A 20917-nucleotide genomic window follows, 5' to 3' on the forward strand; every position below is an offset into this window, starting at 1 on the left:
CTATTGAAACCGTTCCCGTCTTTTTTTCTTCCGCCATGGGAGTCTATGGCAGCCCATAGAACCGTATGGTAAAAAGTTGTGAAATTTGGCACACTAATAGAGGATGGTCTGGTATGTCACCATGGCAATTTTGGTGTCTCTATCTCAATCCCTCTAGCGCCACCACCTGTCCAAATGTGTACTCATGTTTATGCTAATAACTTTTGAACCGTAAGGGCTAGAAACTAAATTCTTTTTTCCTCTAATTTCTGAGCTCGTGCCAATTCGGTTGCACCCTATGACGTCATTTTCCGTCTTGGACATTTCCCCGCCATTTTCAATTAACCGAAAAACCTACTTTTGCGAACTCGTCCTAGACGGTTCATCCGATTTGCACGAAAATTGAACCAGATCATCTTCAGACAATATTGACAAAAAATCTTGCAAATCAAGTTGATTCGTCTAATCGTTTTCGATAAACGCGCGAACAAATTTTACATAACGTTTGCAAAAACACACTTAAGGCAATATCTCCGCAACGCTTTATTGTGTTCAAACCAAACTTGGTACATGTCATCATAAGCATGACTTGAGGCTACATGCAGCGTTTCGGCGCTGTGCCACCTACTGGTCTGGAGATACGAAAAATGGCTATTTTAGCTTTTCTTTGCTGAACCGTTTGTCCAAATATCATAAAAGGGGCCTCGTTAGATTCGGGACGTCATGCCGAGTCGAAGGATATCCAATTTTACGATATCGGCCATTTTGGCTGTCGCCCATCTTGAATTATGTGCTAAAATGCTGTATTTTATCAGCGCATGAACGGATTGTTGCAAAACTCGGTATGGGTCATCACCACGATACCCCAAAGTAGCCTGACAAGTTTCGAAACAGCGCCGCCTAGTGGAGATTTTTTTAAAAAAAGGCTCAGAACTTTGGGTGTGGTTGACTTATTTTCACGAGACTCATCTCATTAGACTCCTGAATCGTTGCCGAGTCCAACAATACCACACTTGCCAGGTTTCGCCGTATGGTTTGTGCACCGTTGTAATTTAGCGCTTAAAACTTTTTTGCCGATATCTTCGAAACCGCTAGTCCGATCGAGACGAAACCAGCGTCAGAAGTTCGGAAACATAGGTCGTTAGGCACAATCGCGGGCCCAAATGTCAAAATATTGATAGTAAGGGGTAGTAAAATCCAATCAAAGTCAGGTGTCAGGCTGAAACCCTATTGTAACTGTTCATTTTCCCATGATGCATCATTCTCCAGCTAAAACTGATCGGGCAGACCAAACCGTAAGTCGTAGAGACTTGAAACTTGCAGGGATGGTAGTACTCACAACGACTACTGACGTCACCGAAGCACGCCCCGATCGGCCTGACGGGGGCGCTACAGCGATCAAAAGTACCAAACGGCGATCAAAAGTACGAAACGGCTCATAACTCCTCAACTGTAAGGCGTAGCCTCGAGTGCCTTATATCGCTGGAATCCTTGGCTCAAGGCGGACAAAATGCATGCCTCGGATTTGCTCGTCAGAGTGGGGAAAATTTCGGCTATTTGGGATTTTTTGCAAAACCTACTTTTGCAAACTAGTCCTAGGTTATTGGCCCGACCGGAACCAAACCAGCGCAGCGAGATTCTCTGGAGTCTGATTGTCAAAGGTTAAAAAAAAAAAGTGGAAATTTGGGTTCACGGTCCCTAAGGGCCGCCAAAACGTTGGAAGGGGGAGGAGCCACTTTTACTAAATTGGCTATAACTCGTGAACGGAACGAGGTATTTTCACCGAACTCAGCACGCATATGTAAGAGCTCGTTCTGGGGCCGCATGAAAAAGGACGTGGAGATTGGCCACTTGGTGGCGCTATAACGGTTAAAAAGGGGTCACAATGATGTATTTCTATGGAAAATCCCATTAAATGCCAGAAAGCGGCCCTCTTCCTGCCTGATTTGCATACAGCTTCACGAAATCACGCGTGCGCATGCGTCACGTGACCCTAAAGAGGCTTTCAGACTTTTATGGCCGCCGTGGCGCTTTAACTGTTATAAAGGTGAAAAAAATGCTCTATATTATCCTATGCGAAATGACATTTAAATGACTAAAAATTGCCTGCTCTGCGCAGAACTTCACCAAATCGGCTGAGCATGTGCGTCGCATTATTGTAAAGACGCGTGCAAACTTTGACGGAGATCGGGCCATCAGTAGAGGCATACCAGTTTAAAAGGTAAAAAAAAAAAACACCACTTTTCCATGATAAATGAGCTGAAAATGCAAAAATTGACCTTTGACCTCTCCGATGCACATGTCACCAGGCTTGATAAAGTTTTTGCAACCAGCAGCTCAAAAATCAAGTGCTCAGACCCTATAGTCTTTTTTTTATAGGCCTTTTTAGACCCTTTTTATGCCCTTTTTATTAGGGGCCAAGCACCAAAGGTGCGAAGGCACCTATTGAAACCGTTCCCGTCTTTTTTTCTTCCGCCATGGGAGTCTATGGCAGCCCATAGAACCGTATGGTAAAAAGTTGTGAAATTTGGCACACTAATAGAGGATGGTCTGGTATGTCACCATGGCAATTTTGGTGTCTCTATCTCAATCCCTCTAGCGCCACCACCTGTCCAAATGTGTACTCATGTTTATGCTAATAACTTTTGAACCGTAAGGGCTAGAAACTAAATTCTTTTTTCCTCTAATTTCTGAGCTCGTGCCAATTCGGTTGCACCCTATGACGTCATTTTCCGTCTTGGACATTTCCCCGCCATTTTCAATTAACCGAAAAACCTACTTTTGCGAACTCGTCCTAGACGGTTCATCCGATTTGCACGAAAATTGAACCAGATCATCTTCAGACAATATTGACAAAAAATCTTGCAAATCAAGTTGATTCGTCTAATCGTTTTCGATAAACGCGCGAACAAATTTTACATAACGTTTGCAAAAACACACTTAAGGCAATATCTCCGCAACGCTTTATTGTGTTCAAACCAAACTTGGTACATGTCATCATAAGCATGACTTGAGGCTACATGCAGCGTTTCGGCGCTGTGCCACCTACTGGTCTGGAGATACGAAAAATGGCTATTTTAGCTTTTCTTTGCTGAACCGTTTGTCCAAATATCATAAAAGGGGCCTCGTTAGATTCGGGACGTCATGCCGAGTCGAAGGATATCCAATTTTACGATATCGGCCATTTTGGCTGTCGCCCATCTTGAATTATGTGCTAAAATGCTGTATTTTATCAGCGCATGAACGGATTGTTGCAAAACTCGGTATGGGTCATCACCACGATACCCCAAAGTAGCCTGACAAGTTTCGAAACAGCGCCGCCTAGTGGAGATTTTTTTTAAAAAAGGCTCAGAACTTTGGGTGTGGTTGACTTATTTTCACGAGACTCATCTCATTAGACTCCTGAATCGTTGCCGAGTCCAACAATACCACACTTGCCAGGTTTCGCCGTATGGTTTGTGCACCGTTGTAATTTAGCGCTTAAAACTTTTTTGCCGATATCTTCGAAACCGCTAGTCCGATCGAGACGAAACCAGCGTCAGAAGTTCGGAAACATAGGTCGTTAGGCACGATCGCGGGCCCAAATGTCAAAATATTGATAGTAAGGGGTAGTAAAATCCAATCAAAGTCAGGTGTCAGGCTGAAACCCTATTGTAACTGTTCATTTTCCCATGATGCATCATTCTCCAGCTAAAACTGATCGGGCAGACCAAACCGTAAGTCGTAGAGACTTGAAACTTGCAGGGATGGTAGTACTCACAACGACTACTGACGTCACCGAAGCACGCCCCGATCGGCCTGACGGGGGCGCTACAGCGATCAAAAGTACCAAACGGCGATCAAAAGTACGAAACGGCTCATAACTCCTCAACTGTAAGGCGTAGCCTCGAGTGCCTTATATCGCTGGAATCCTTGGCTCAAGGCGGACAAAATGCATGCCTCGGATTTGCTTGCCCTTCAGGCGCCAATTTCGAGATATTTTAGGTTTTTTGTAAAACCTACTTTTGCAAATTACTCACAGGTTCTTTGCTTGATCAGAACCAAATCACTGCAGAAATGTTCTCTGGAGAGTGATTATCAATAATTATTAAAAAAAAAACACATTTTGATTCATGGTCGCTAAGGGGAGCCAAAATGTTTGATGTAACCGGGACCTCTTTTACTAAAATGGCTATAACTTGTGAACGGAATGAGATATTTTCACCAAATTCAGGTCACATGTATGTGAGCTCAGTCTGAGATCACATGAAAAAAATCGCAACTATTAACCATTTGTTGGCGCTATAACAGGGGAAAAACACGTGAAAATGGCAATATGGGCACCCAAACATAAGTCAGATGACAATGGGCATTCATTGTCTTCATCCAGGTTGCCATGATAGTCTATGAGGACACTGGCATATCTCAAAAAACTCTGTATACGTCATTGGCACAATGCCCTGAATGAGCATTCACCTCCTTAGACTCCTGAATCATTGCTGAATTCCAGTGATACCAAACATGCCAGGTTTCATCTTATGGTATGTGAAAAGGTGTATTTTAGCACCTAAAAAACCTTTGCGAATGTCTTCAAGACACATAACATAGGTCAATAGCTAAACAATAATGACCAAAAGCCAACATTTTGGAAGGAAGTGGCAAAAAAAAAAAATCCAATCAATGCAGCCAATTCTCTCTAAATATAAGTGGCTATAACTTTAAAATAAAACGAGATATTTACAACAAATTTTACACATATATTTTTGGGCACACTTTGAGGACACCTAAAAAAAAGCAGAGATGTGTTATAACTGTCAAAAAAAACATATTTTTCCTTAGTTAAATTGCCTGTTTTGCCGTGAATGCTCTTTCCCATCTATGATCTAAGTTTATTTGTTTACTTGGATCCCCATTAGCCAGTACCTAGGCAGTGACTACTCTTCATGAGGTCCCAAAAAGTAAAAAATACAAAACTACATTAAAGCTGCAAGAGCAATGAAAGGGATCTTGCACCTATGCCAGGTGACCTTGGGGCTTTAGGAACACAGAGCACGGTGGCCAATATGCATTTAAGTATATAAAAGTAGGAGGACTACATCAATCATTTGTATTTGCCACACTTCCTGCTACCGGACTGTGTTCAGATCAGATGGTCGACCTGCACATGGACATGACCAATGCATCCCTGATATGTCTGAAGAGAGCCTGTCAACTAAACTCTGCCCTGTAAATGCTGCATCTAAATGACACCCTCATTAAACCCGTCTCCAGCACGACGACTCCAATCTATCGAATAATCTTACGAATATCTATTTATCTAATATGACTTCTGAACTGTAATGTTGCCAGAATTATAATCATACACTGTTTGTTCGTCGGCCAGAGGACAACTGGCACCCAAACTGGTTTCTCCCAAGGTTTCTTTTTCTCCATTCTGGCCTTGAAAGGAATTTTGGTTCCTTGCCACCGTTGCCTTTGGCTTGCTCAGTTGGGGACACCTAAATTTCAACTATATTACCGTTCTGCCCGCATTGACACTATATGAAAATTGAAATTAGCTGGATAGTTAGATAGTTAGATAGTTAACACTGTGAAGCTACTTTGAAACAATTGGACTTGTTGAAAGCGCTATTTAAATAAAGGTGACTTGACTTGACCAGCTGGTGGCACTATGACTAACTAAAATTTTGCGGAAACATCAGACTTTGTCAGGATGCCACAGACAAAACTCAAACTCAAAACTCAGTTCAACGAAACTCAAGATCTTTGAAATTTTACATCACTAAGGCTTAAGATTACACTGACCAAATATGATTCTGGTTCAATCTTAATGAGGAGTTAATCACAGTTTACTGTTGCCCACAGGTGGCACTATAACTGACTAAATATTGGCATGTAGACCACCATCGGTGCTCGGGCCCTAATTAAATCAACAACAATAAAATGAAAAATACAAATCCCATTAACAAATTTCATTAAATGTTCCTTCCTTGTAAAACTCATTTTATAATATCTGATAGTAAATCATTCCATATTTTCATTCCTCCAGATATTATAGTCCATTGTTGTGCAGTGGTTTTCAAAACAAAATACATGACTGTCTGCGCACAGTTTAAAACAGGAGGAAGATTATTGATAAAATAATGATGATGATAATAATAGTCCTAAACAACTTCCTTGAGGAACACCACATTGCTCTTTAAAATCTGAATAACTTCCATAATAACATAAACAGTGACTATGTTTACATGGACAGCAGTAATCTAATTATTGCCCTTAATCTGAATAAGACAATAATCTGATTAAGGTGTTTACATGAGTTGATTTTAGAATATTCCGTTCATGTTCCCGTTTTACATATAGAACATAGCTCGATTAATGGCACGTCATTACGTCTCCATGCCACCCGACGGCCAATCATAGTGCGACTTTCATGGGTCTGTTAAAATCATTAGGCTCAGGCAAACCGCTGTAACTTTAGGCTACCTGCGGGTGTCGCTGTCGGACAGTGTTCCTTTATAAAAATGAGTGATTTTTATACTTTTTAATGTAATATATATATATATATATATATATATATATATATATATATATATAGGCTACATTGTTTTATTTTTGTAATATTATATGTTGTGTCTTTCAGGTTTTTTTGAAGAGACACTGCCCATCTTGCCTCTTTCTTGACAGCCTACATTTCGATTAATAGCTTTGATTAATGATGAAAATTGAGGTTTCAAAATCGTGATTGTTTGGATTGTTTTTTTCTGCCGTCGAGCCACAGGCGTTCACTGAATGGCCATATGGCTCGCGAGCCTAGAGGTTCTCGACCGCTGTTGTAAGCAGACAATTATGAATCTGAGATTACAGATACAAACTTATTGTATTTTACTTTTACAATGTACTTTTACATATTACAACACAAAGAAAAAAATATGGAGGAGGCAGTGTCAGAATGAGCAGTCAAGCAAGACACGCACCAACCATAGCAACACGTCATGGCAACGACATTTCAAACTGACAGATACGTAAAAGATAAAAAGGACATTTGAGTGCCTTGTTACTGTTTTGTACGCGCTGTTATATTAATTATAATTCAAATTCTGTTTTATGTGTCACAATATTATTGATGATTGTTGAGAGGGGCACTTTTGATACATTTTTAAAAAGGACAGGGGCTCGCGCTCCAAAGCCCTCCTCCGCTCTGCACTTGCCTGGTGTGTGTGTGTCCTGTCACAAAATGCGGCGCAAACTCCTACACGATGACGTTAATAGTTAGATTAAGGTGTATACATGTCTACAATGCACTTCGATAATGCGACTAAAATAGGCATACTCCACATGTCTTAATTCGATTTTTGTTTAAAGGTCCCATGGCATGAAATTTTCATTTTATGAGGTATTTCAACATTAATATGAGTTCCCCTAGCCTGAATATTGTCCCCAAGTGTATAGAAATGTTGATCGGTGTAAAACCGAGTTCTGGCTGTCTTTCTCTGCCTTTGAGAAAATGACAGGCCAGACGAGCCAATCCTGAAGTCTCCTGGTTTGACGTCCAAGCAGGAACGGTTACCTCCCTTTCCTCCGCCCAGAGAATCTGGCACACCCATGCAAACGCTTGAGAGATCATGGGTTGTGAACGAGTGAACGCTGGCAGTTTTTCAGTGTTTGGATGTACAAATGAAAACAGAAGTCTTCCTTCAGTTCCTTCTGATCTGTGATCATTAATTTCTTATGTGTAGCTAATTATTTATTATTCGTGCACACACTGCGGCTTCTCTCCCGACAGAAAGGTGTTTTCTATCTTGTGAGTCAGTGTTTTTGTATGTCCTCGTCGCGTCTATCTGTTCTTAAATGTGCATACAGTCTTTTCTGCTCAACACCAGCAGAGTCACATCTGTAGAGATAAACCTCACACACGCCGAAGCTCGGCCTTCAACATCCCCGACCCCCAGTACTGCATCTGGCCCACAGCGGAGGCACCAAACGCGGCGTGAGATTAAGCAGAAGGGGGCAAGCGTGAGGGTATCCGGGCTAGCCAGCTTTCCCCACAATAAACTGGATTACATTCGATTACTGCTGTTGTGTCTTTGTTTGCGCTGTGTAAGTTACTCAATGCGCATCACTGACGCTTTTCATATGAATGGAACATATCTAGAAATAATGCTATACTCAACACTTACTAACTCGTTCATCTCGCTGTAATGGTACATTGCATGTTACAAAGTTGGTAGAATAATGATGAAGACGGACTCGGCGTGACTGGGACTCGTGTTTATTCAGAACTCTCAGATACAAACACAATAAACTCGCGCTGACAGACAGCGCTCTCATAACTCAGTAGTTACTATAAATAACTTTGTTAGCAATCGCTCCGTCTCCGTGATGTCCGGTTCGCGAACGAATCATTCTTTTGAATCGGTTCTTTTTAGTGAACCGAACCAGTTCACCAAATCGGACTGAATCGTTCTAAACGGTTCGCGTCTCGAGTCAGCGCTGATCCACATGAGTGACAGTCCCTCCGACTAGAAATAAACGAATAACCTGAAGTATATGCTAGTAACTACAACAGTTCACCCTGAACTGAGACATGCTGAGAGAACTGATGAGAAGTGAACACAGGTCCATCCGTCTCTGGCAGACTCGTGCCTGCTCGTGCCTCGTTAAACCACGCCCCCTCCGCTCATTTAAAATGCAAAGATGTCAGCCAATCACAACAGTGGGCGTTTTTACTGAAGTCTCACAGCAGACACGCCTCTTGAAGCAGGGCATTCAGCCACAGGGCAAACAGCAGTATAGAAAAAATGCCTTTTATTTCTAAATTATGACATTTTATGATGTAAAAATCATACTAACAATATAAGTACACCTCAGGAAACACTATAAAATAATAGAAAAATGCCATGCCATGGGACCTTTAATTCAAGTATGGCTTTAACCAGATTAAGGTAATTAGAAATCACTGTTTACATGGTAGATTCTTAATCAGAGTATGGTCTTAATCAGATTAATATCGGAGTATTGTTGTCCATGTAAACGTAGTCATTGTCACATATTAAACAATCAATTTATCCAGCAATAATTTATGATCCATTACATAAAATGCTGAGCTAAAATCTAACGATACAGCTTCTACTAAGTTATTATCATCAATTTGTGCTCATACTACTCCCTAATATTGATCTGTAATTCATATTTAGACATTATAAAATCACTATTATAACATTTACAATCACATTTTGTAAAATGCATCACTTCCTTTCTATTGAAGTATTGGTATTGACAATTGTGCCACATGATGAGTAATGTGAAACCTGAAAAAAACTTGCAGTAAACATTTTGTTCCCACCATATATTTCACATATCTGTATCTACAACAAAATGTGTGTTTGTGTGTGTGAGCATGTTTAGTCTGTATAAAATATTATTGTTTAAGCCTATTGTTTAAGTATTATTGTTTAAGTATTCATTTTCCGCCATATTTTGTGATCTCAGCAATACATTTTAGGTTGACATAGGGTTGACAAAACTCAGTATGGGTCATCACCACGATGACCTGAGGTAGCCTGAGAGGTTTAAAAACAGCACCACCTAGTGGAGATTGCCCCTCCCAAATGCTTATAACTTTGGTTGTGGTTGACTTGTTTTCATAGGAGTAACTTTTTTTTGTCTCCTGAATCCTTGCCAAGTCCAACGATACCAGACTTGCCAGATTTCGCAGCATGGTAACTTAGCGCTAAAAAAACATTAGCGGATATCTTCGAATGCTAGTCTGACCAAGACGAAACCAGCGTCAGAAGTTCTGAAACATAGGTCGATAGCCAAGTGTTAATACCCAAATGTCAAAATATTGACATTAAGGGGAAGTAAAATCCAATCAAAGTCAGGTGTCAGTAATTTTTTATGTGTTTTTTCATATAAATGTCTATAACTCAAAAACAAAATGAGATATTTTCACCAAAATCGACACACATATGTATGGGCTCACTCCGAGGACACATAAAAAATGGTGGTATCATATCTCTTGGTGGCACAATAATAGAAAAAACATGAAATACAGGATTATGAAAAAAATTAATTCAAGGCCTTTGTTTAAATAACGCTTTGGAGTATAATTATGAAACTCGTTATGTGTTCGAGTTCTGCACCATGCCCTGAAGGTATTCAAAAGGTTTCAGGGCAGCGCCACCTTGTGGTCAAAATGTATAACAAGATATACAAAAAGGCTAATAACTTTTGAATAAATTTGTCTATAATAATGAAACTGGTTATAATACATTCCTTGGCTACTGCTGAGAACATAAATATAAATTTTGCCATACTTGGTCAAACTTCCTGTCCTCCATCTTGCTATTTGTTAAAAAACTACTTCTTCAAACTCTCCTAGGCCGTTTGTCCGATTTTCACCAAAATTTAATCGTATCATCTTCAGGCTGTGCCAAGAAAATATTATGGATTTTGCGTTTATAGGCAAAACCGTTTTCCTATATCGCTGCGACGAATTTGAGGCATGATGCCAAAATGACTCTTGAGGCTGTATCTCTGCAATGCTTTGACATATTGGCATCAAACTTTGCATGTGTCATTGTTCCCTTATTCTGACCACACCACATCAATTTCGTAACTGTGCCACCTATTGGTCAAAAGTGATAAACCATTAAATTATATTATTAGTGACTCTATATATGATATTTCAGCCATTTTGCCTAATCTTCTTAAACTGTATAATTGTTCATTGTTGCAGTTGGTTTGACACACTCAAACTACAATGCATTTTTCAGCCTTTTGCCTAAAATCATCTTAAAACGTGATTAATTGCTCATTGCTGCAGTTGATCTGACACTGCCAGCCATTTTGGCATGTCTTGTCTTCTTCTTTGCGCTTGGCCCCGGTATTGCTGCTTGCAGCTATATTTCATCTTCTTCTTCTTCCGCCACGAAGTCTATGGCAGCCCATAGAACCGTATGGTAAAAAGTTATGAAATTTGGCACACTTATAGAGGATAGTCTGTAGTGTCTCCATAGCAAATTTGGAGTCTCTAACTCAATCCCTCTAGCGCCACCATCAGTCCAAATTTTGACTCATGTTTATGCTAATAACTTTTGAACCATAAAGGCTAGAAACAAAATTCTTTTTTCCTCTCATTCCTTGGATCAAGACAATTCGATTACACCCTATGACGTCATTTTCCGTCATACAAATTTTCCCGCCATTTTGAATTTTCCGAAAAACCTACTTTTGCGAACTCGTCCTAGACGGTTCATCCGATTTGCACGAAAATTGAACCAGATCATCTTCAGACCATGCTGACAAAAAATCTTGCAAATCAAGTTGATTCGTCAAATCATTTGCGATAAACGCGCAAACAAATTTTACGTAGCGGTTGCAAAAGCACTCTTAAGGCAATATCTCCGCAACGCTTTATCGTATTCAAACCAAACTTGGTACATGTCATCACAAGCATGACTTGAGGCAACATGCAGTGTTTCGGCGCAGCGCCACCTACTGGTCCGGAGATACAAAAAATGGCTGTTTTTGCTTATAACTTTTGAACCGTTTGTCCAAAAATCATAAAAGTGGTCTCGTTAGATTCAGGACGGCATGCCGAGTCGTCTGATATTCAATTTTACCATATCGGCCATTTTGGCTGTCGGCCATTTTGAATTATGTGCTAAAATGCTATATTTTACAAATGCATTAGTGTATTGTTACTAAACTCGGTATGTGACTTCCACTCCATGCCCTGAAGGTACTCAAAAAGTTTTGGGGCAGTGCCACCTTGTGGTCAAAAGTTATAACAAACTTGACAAAAATGCTAATAACTTTTGATTTAATTAGCTTAGTATAATGAAACTGGTCATAATACATTCATTGGCTCATGCCGATTCAATTGCATCCTATGACGTCATTTTCGGTCATGATAATTTCCCCGCCATATTTAATTTTCCAAAAAACCTACTTTTGCGAACTCGTCCTAGACGGTTTGTCCGATTTGCACGAAAATTGAACCAGATCATCTTCAGACCATGCTGACAAAAAATCTTGCAAATCAAGTTGATTCGTCAAATCATTTGCGATAAACGCGCAAACAAATTTTACGTAGCGGTTGCAAAAACACTCATAAGGCTATATCTCCGCAACGCTTTATCGTGTTCAATCCAAACTTGGTACATGTCATCACAAGCATGACTTGAGGCAACTTGCAGCGTTTCGGCGCAGCGCCACCTACTGGTCCGGAGATACAAAAAATGGCTATTTTTGCTTATAACTTTTGAACTGTTTGTCCAAAAATCATAAAAGTTGTCTCGTTAGATTCAGGACGGTATTCAGAGTTGTCTGATATTCAATTTTACCATATCGGCCATTTTGGCTCTCGGCCATTTTGAATTATGTGCTAAAATACTATATTTTACAAACGCATTAGTCTATCGTTACGAAACTTGGTATGTGTCTTCCGCACCATGCTTTGAAGGTACTCAAAAAGTTTTGGGGCAGTGCCACCTTGTGGTCAGAGGTTATAACAAAATTTACAAACATGCTAATAACTTTTGATTAAATTAGCCTAGTTTAATGAAACTGGTCATAATACATTTATTGGCTCATGCCGAGAACATAGATACTAATTTTGCCATATTTGGTCAAACATCCTGTCCTCAATGTTCTTATTTGATCAAAACCTACTTTTTCAAACTCATCCTAGACCGTTTATCCAATTTCCACCAAAATCGAATCGTATCATCTTCAGACTATGTCAACAAAAAGTTAGGGATTTTGTATCAATAGATGAAACCGTTTTTGTAAACCGCAGTGACGAAGTTGAGCCATGATGCCAAAATGACTCTTGAGGCTGTATCTCTGCAATGCTTTGACATATTGGCATCAAACTTTGCATGTGTCATTGTTCCCTTATTCTGACTACACCACATCAATTTCGTAACTGTGCCACCTATTGGTCAAAAGTGATAAACCATTAACTTATATTATCAGTGACTCTATATATGATATTTCAGCCATTTTGCCTAATCTTCTTAAACTGTATAATTGTTAATTGTTGCAGTTGGTCTGACACTCTCAGACTACAATGCATTTTTCAGCCTTTTGCCTAAAATCATCTTAAAACGTGATTAATTGCTCATTGCTCCAGTTGATCTGACACTGCCAGCCATTTTGGCATGTCTTGTCTTCTTCTTTGCGCTTGGCCCCGGTATTGCTGCTTGCAGCTATATTTATTATTCATCTTCTTCTTCTTCTTCTTCCGCCACGAAGTCTATGGCAGCCCATAGAACCGTATGGTAAAAAGTTGTGAAATTTGGCACACTAATAGAGGACAGTCTGAAATGTCACCGTAGCAAATTTGGAGTCTCAAACTCAATCCCTCTAGCGCCACCATCAGTCCAAAATTTGACTCATGTTTATGCTAATAACTTTTGAACCATAAGGGCTAGAAACAAAATTATTTTTTCCTCTGATTCCATGGCTCAAGACGATTCCATTGCACCCTATGACGTCATTTTCCGTCATAAAAATTTTCCCGCCATTTTGAATTTTCCGAAAAACCTACTTTTACGAACTCGTCCTAGACTGTTCATCCGATTTGCACGAAAATTGAACCAGATCATCTTCAGACCATGCTGACCAAAAATCTTGCAAATCAAGTTGATTCGTCAAATCATTTGCGATAAACGCGCAAACAAATTTTACGTAGCGGTTACAAAAACACTCTTAAGGCAATATCTCCGCAACGCTTTATCGTATTCAAACCAAACTTGGTACATGTCATCACAAGCATGACTTGAGGCAACATACAGCGTTTCGGCGCAGCGCCACCTACTGGTCCGGAGATACGAAAAATTGCTATTTTTGCTTATAACTTCTGAACTGTTTGTCCAAAAATCATAAAAGTGGTCTCGTTACATTCAGGACGGCATGCCGAGTCGTCTGATATTCAATTTTACCATATCGGCCATTTTGGCTGTCGGCCATTTTGAATTTTGTCAAAAAATGCTATATTTTACAAATGCATTAGTATATTGTTACTAAACTCGGTATGTGACTTCCTTGCTATGCCCTGAAGGTACTCAAAAAGTTTTAGGGCAGTGCCACCTTGTGGTCAAAAGATATAACAAACTTGACAAAAATGCTAATAACTTTTGATTAAATTAGCCTAGTATATTGAAACTGGTCATAATAGAGTCATTGGCTCATGCCGATTCAATTGCAACCTATGATGTCATTTTCGGTCATGATAATTTCCCCGCCATTTTTAATTTTCCAAAAAACCTACTTTTACAAACTCGTCCTAGACGGTTTGTCCGATTTGCACGAAAATTGAACCAGATCATCTTCAGACCATGCTGACAAAAAATCTTGCAAATCAAGTTGATTTGTCAAATCGTTTTCGATAAACGCGCACACAAATTTTGCGTAGCGGTTGCAAAAACACTCATAAGCCTATATCTCCACAACGCTTTATCGTATTCAAACCAATCTTGGTATATGTCATCACAAGCATGACCTGAAGCAACATGCAGCGTTTCGGCGCAGCGCCACCTACTGGTCCGGAGATACAAAAAATGGCTATTTTTGCTTATAACTTTTGAACTGTTTGTCCAAAAATCATGTCTTCCGCACCATGCTTTGAAGGTACTCAAAAAGTTTTGGGGCAGTGCCACCTTGTGGTCAGAGGTTATAACAAAATTTACAAACATGCTAATAACTTTTGATTAAATTAGCCTAGTTTAATGAAACTGGTCATAATACAGTCATTGGCTCATGCCGAGAACAGAGATACAAATTTTTCCATATTTGGTCAAACATCCTGTCCTCAATGTTCTTATTTGATCAAAACCTACTTTTTCAAACTCATCCTAGACCGTTTGTCCAATTTCCACCAAAATCGAATCGTATCATCTTCAGACTGTGTCAACAAAAAGTTAGGGATTTTGCATCAATAGATGAAACCGTTTTTGTAAACCGCAGCGACGAAGTTGAGCCATTATGCCAAAATTACTCTTGAGGCTGTATCTCTGCAATGCTTTGACATATTGGCATCAAACTTTGCATGTGTCATTGTTCCGTTATTCTGACCACACCACATCAATTTCGTATCTGTGCCACCTATTGGTCAAAAGTGATAAACCATTAACTTACATTATCAGTGACAAAATATGATATTTCAGCCATTTTGCCTAATCTTCTTAAACTGTATAATTGTTAATTGTTGCAGTTGGTCTGACACTCTCAGACTACAATGCGTTTTTCAGCCTTTTGCCTAAAATCATCTTAAAATGTGATTAATTGCTCATTGCTCCAGTTGATCTGACACTGCCAGCCATTTTGGCATGTCTTGTCTTCTTCTTTGCGCTTGGCCCCGGTATTGCTGCTTGCAGCTATATTTGCTTGTATTATCTTTCTCACTTTATGTCAAGCACTTAATTATGAAATTTGGTATATAAATAAACTTGCCTTGAAATGAAGCTAAAGATATAAATAAATACATCATGTTGATTTTATATATATATATATATATATATTACTATAAAACTCTTTCGACAATCATGTCTTCTAATATCTTCAATTGTTGCATATACTGAGCTGCAGCGGACACATTTGTAAACATCTTTACTTGGACCCATTGTGTGAGCTTGAGCTGTCTCTTTAATACCGCGTGTTTTATATTCATGTTGCTGCTGATTGGGCTGACATATTTGACACACCCACCAAACGAGAGAAAACGCATCTCAAACCCGTTGCACACCGTTACACACCGTTTCCAGGAAACATGACGTTCAACCGGAAACCGTAGCAAAACGTTGCACACCGGTTTGAGCTTTGAACGTGCCCCAGACAGACCACCATTTTGGAAATGTTGCCATGGCAACAAAAAGCACAAACTGTCACATGACTGAACCTGGGTGTTCCTTATGTCACTTAGGGACTTCCTGAGTTGAAATTTAGGGATATTGCTTTAAAGTCCCAGTGAACCGGAAGTTGCAACTGATTTTATTTCAGTGCTGTGACGTATTTCCAAGCGAAACGGAATATTGAATAGAGGGCAGGGTTTCACTTCAGCGCTCCTCCTCTCCATCTCACGCTCATAGCAGACTAACGGTTGGAGGGGAGTGGTTAAGGACATTCAAACCCAAGCCGGCACAGTCGTCATCGGAAAGGGAACGCCATTCAAGACCGGAAGTTACTTTTCAGATTTTGATTAAAGATTACCACGGCAAACAATTTTTTTATGTGTATTAACTTGCACGGATTAATTGTTCACCCTAAGACCTGTAATGTGGGCTAACAAAGTAAATAAGACCGATTTTGATTTCATGAGGACTTTAAAAAGACCTTTCCAGATAATCACCAGTGTTTTTGACACCCGTGTCACTGTGGGTTCTTATGGGTTAATATGTTATATTATTTATTTTAATAGTTCAAAAAGTACAACAAATGTTACAATTTCAATTGAATTGTTGAAAGGTGTCTTTTTAATAAATGCAACACATTCCTAAAGTCATGTGAAATAATCGTGTTACATAATCGTGATTTCAATATTGACCAAAATAATCGTGATTATGATTTTTTCCATAATCAAGCAGCCCTATGTTAATCATCGTGTCACCTCAGCTCTGCCCACATCCCATCTTTTTGCCCATTTTCTATTATCCGGGAGTGCCAAGTTGGCAACGGCCAGCTCGTCCCTACTTTACACTTCAAAACTGCTCTTCTGAATCCTATGGGTGACGTCACGGACACTACGTCCATATTTTTTTTACAGTCTATGATTGATACTGAATCAAGATCGAAATCGATACCCCTCCCCTGTATAACATGGAACAACACAATACCCCCACCCCACCACAATAAATTGCTGTCTAATGTGTGGAAACACTGAAACCTTATAGAATTCATCATGATTGTGTGGTATCAAACGTGTATATAATATTTTATAATATATATTTACATTAGGCATATGACCAGCACTTAAACATGATCCTCGGAGATGTTGAAGAGACCGTGACGACTGTGGAAATCGACGAGGAGACGTATGAGGAGATTTATAAGGTAACTGCTGCTGCCTTCCTCTATGTTCTGTTAAAGTTGGCATGAAATCAAATTTTACAACGTATTTTTATATTTAATATTGTAGTGTTTACTATAACTGATTTATCTGTGCACTTCATAATTTTATAAAAATTCATTTATCCTTATAATCAAAAACGTTAACCTTCCCTCCTCCCTCGAAGTGGCTTTTCTTCCTCTTCTCGTTTCTGCGCCGCCTCTCAGAAACCTGTCGCTATCGTAGCAATATGGTGGTTAGGTGCATTTTTTTTCGGTATACACAATACCTTCTTCAGGAAGGACTTCAGTCAAAAAGAGAAAAATATATGAGAAATAAAAGCTTTTATGTCTCAATGTAGTCGGACGATCAGCTTGTCGTGACTGCTCGCACTTAGGAATGCAGTGTGTGTGAATGCACTTACGGCACGCCCCCCTTATATAGGGAGAGCTGAGGAAAAAGTTTTACAGAAATCTGTAGCATAAACCAGTGAAAAGTGAGGAAATGTGCTCAGTAACATATGCTGAAAAGATTTAGAGAGAAAATACATTTATTTAAGAGATTAAGTTTTTCTCCACGACTGGCAATCAAATCTGCAATCAAATCTGCCTCCATTTTGTTAACAACTTCCAACTATCCACTCAATTCTCGAAGGACGAATTCAAGCCCCGCCCTACATTTTTTTCTAATTTCAGAAGCCGTTTCACTTAGATATACGTCACAATAAGGAGAAAAGGACGATCTCAACTTCTATTTCACGCTGACTTAAAATTTTTATTTCGGAATGCAAAAAGTACATTTGTAATAAACCTTATATTGGTGATATATAGAAAGTAAAACAAATATTAATGTAACAGCAGCAACCTAAGTATGGCCCTGTTTACACCTGGTATTAAGATGAGTTTTTGTCAATCGGATCACAGTTAGACGAGGGAGACACATTCCCGTTAACACCTGGTGTCTCTCTTGTCCGCTTTCAACCACTTCTGTCCTGTTTTCTTTGAGTTGAGAGTCTATGGGCGGGTAAATGTTTTTTTTGTTTTGTGTTTTCACCCCCAGTCCAAAATAATTCCACACCGGCGACTTCAGTGAAAGAGGAGGGGGTTCAAGTTCTATTGATGGGTCTCCTGCATCTGCAGTGTCCATGCTATCTTTTGAGTGGCTGTAGCAAAGTTAAAGGACGTTGACTCGCAGCACTTCAACACGTGTTTTTTTTTTTCGCTTGGCAAGCAGCCGGACGTGACATGGGGGCGTGGCAGAATCGACGATTCCATTTTTTTAATTTAAAGTTCGAGATTGTGACTTAATTTCGGTCGATTTCGATTGACGCCCTTACTGTCTAGTTAGCATGCTTCCCATAATGTTTACGCATTAGGTCAGTAGGTGGAGAGTCAACGGTCTTTTGTGGCAGTTCGATCACATTTGACAATCTTGAGCCTTTAAGGCCTGTACACACCGGGACGAATATCGCGCGCGCTTATCGCCAGCGTTTTTCGTGCCGTTTTTCGGCGCGTCTTGAGTGTTCACACCCAAGCGATTTTCACTAGCGCTGCGCCGAGTGAACGTGCACATTCAGTCGATGCGCTCCCGGTACACAAGATGGTGCTGCGGCACTTTAAGCCTCTGACACTCGCTTGTCACACAGAAGGAGAAGAGAGACAGTATTTACGTGCTTGCCAAAACCATAGACATATTATGTATATGGACAAAACCATTCACACACTTTTTGCTAACTGGCAAGCAGCATTAGCAGTTCATCTTCTTCTTTGTCTACTTACTACTTCTTCCGTCGTATTAATGCGTGCTCGGCAAGACCGTTTTGTGCTTGAGCGCCACCCAGTCGTGTTTTACTGTCACTTCAGCAGCTCCAGGCACGTGAATAAAAGCGCCGATCTCATTGGTCGGCCAGTTTTTTACGCGGCTCGTCAAAATAAAAAAACGAACCCGAGGCGTTTTTTTAAAAATGACGCTTTTACGCCTGGCGTTTTGCGCGTCGGTGTGAACACTCACATTGGCGCCCATTGTTTAGTCCCTAGGCGTTAAACGTCGGCGATAAACGCGCGCGAAAATCGTCCCGGTGTGAACAGGCCTTTACACTACGAAAGCAATCCGGTCGAATGTGTTTGACTGCTTCTGGAAGTGGTTGAAAGTGGACAAGCTCAAAAGTGTTTTAGACCCCGTTTACACCTATATTTAGCATCATCCACTTGTGATACGATTGCCCAAAACACATCTTAAAACCAGGTGTAAACAGGGCCTAAGAAAAGGAGTAAAAAATAAATACCAATCTTGATGCCCGATTGGGGGACACCAAATCTATTATTATTTATTTATTTACAAATTCTTTACCCGGGCTGTGTCCTTAAAAAAAAGCTACCTTCGGAGGACTCATTTCACGTCCGAATTCAATGTTAGCTTCACTTCCTGTCTCCTGAGATACCTTCATCTGATCGATTTTTGAAGGCAGCATGGATGTATCCAACATGCTGCCTTTGATATTCCACAATCCTATGCATTCCATTCAGGACAGTTGAGCTAAAAATATAAAGATGGTGTCTGAAAGTTGCGGTTGCTGGCCAGTTTGTGTGTAAATTATGTTTTTGACCAACGTTTTCCACTTCTGATGTCATTTCTAGTGAGAAATTACTGTTGTAGTAACTAAATATTCGCTGAGTTCTCACCAAAGCTTGGTTTATTTTGCTGTAGATCATTAAACCATTACACTTCCTCAGAAGTCTGTCTGAAATCAGTTTTGTGAGCTACATAGTCATTGCCTGATAGGGCAGCGAGGCAACAAGTCACTGCCTACGTTTTCGGACGCAGCCCTTGTTGTCCTCCCAAAATAACGACAGTTAATTTTTTGTTAACATTAATTTAGGCCATCAGTCATTGTGTTGACATGCATAACCCATTTGTCTTTCAGTCAACAAAGCGGAACATTCCCATGCTGTTTGTCCGAGGGGATGGAGTCGTGTTAGTGGCGCCGCCGCTGAGGGTCGGATAAAAAAAAACGTCCTTGCATTGCACTCAACTTACCTACAGAATTATGCTTTGGACTCTAAATTCTTCAAGTGGGTGGACTTTTAAGTGGATGATGTTTTCGTTTGGAACCACAGAGTTGTGAATCTGTTTATTTTGTAAGTCGACCTTTCGTTTTACGTTTGGAAACCCGTATTGGCTGTTCATTTGCGCCATGTTTTTTGACTGTCATTAAAATTCTTGACGTTTGATCTTGTTTGAATGACTGCTTTTTTCACTGTTATAAAATTCTTGTTTTGTCATGCAGAAACCTTTCTACCAAACATCTGCTGTGTTGGCTCAACATTAACTCAAGAGGAGTTATAATGGGATATTTTTATGACCGTAAATACATTTTGTATATATATAGGCATAACATTATGACCTAATATTGTCTTGGTTACCTTTTGCTGTCAAAACAGCCCTGACCCGTCGAGGCATGGAATCCACTAGACTCCTGAAGGTGTGCTGTGGTATCTGGCACCAAGATGTTAGCAGCAGATAATTTAAGTCCTGTAAGTTGTTAGGTGTGGCCTCCATGGATTGGACTTGTTTGTTCAGCACATCCCACAGATGCTCGATTGAATTGAGATCTGGGGAATTTGGAGGCCAAATCAACACCTCAAACTCGTGCTCCTCAAACCATTCCTGAACCATTTTTGCTTTGTGGCAGGGTGCATTATCTGCTGAAAGAGGCCACAGCCACCAGGGAATACCGTTTTCATGAAAGGGTGTACATGGTCTGCCACAATGCTTAGGTAGGTGGTACGTGCCAAAGTAACATCCATATGGATGGCAGGACCCAAGTTTTCTCAGCAGAACATTGCCCAAAGCATCACACTGCCTCCGCCAGCTTGCCTTCTTGCCATAGTGCATCCTGGTACCATG

The 20917-nt window shown here is 40.1% G+C and overlaps 1 protein-coding gene across 1 annotated transcript in view; it reads left to right on the forward strand.

Annotated features, from left to right (window-relative positions):
* lsm3 (LSM3 homolog, U6 small nuclear RNA and mRNA degradation associated) overlaps positions 1-20240 on the forward strand; it is a 35215-nt gene extending 14975 nt beyond the window's left edge. The window contains exons 3-4 of the mRNA XM_079807696.1: positions 16921-17016; positions 19935-20240. Coding sequence (XP_079663822.1) covers positions 16921-17016; positions 19935-20015 — 177 coding nt within the window. The 3' untranslated portion in view covers positions 20016-20240. The remainder of the gene's footprint in view (positions 1-16920; positions 17017-19934) is intronic.
* Positions 20241-20917: the final 677 nt, after the last annotated feature.

This window comes from Gobio gobio, assembly GCF_949357685.1.
Source record: "Gobio gobio genome assembly, chromosome: 24".
NCBI classification, from domain to species: domain Eukaryota; kingdom Metazoa; phylum Chordata; class Actinopteri; order Cypriniformes; family Gobionidae; genus Gobio; species Gobio gobio.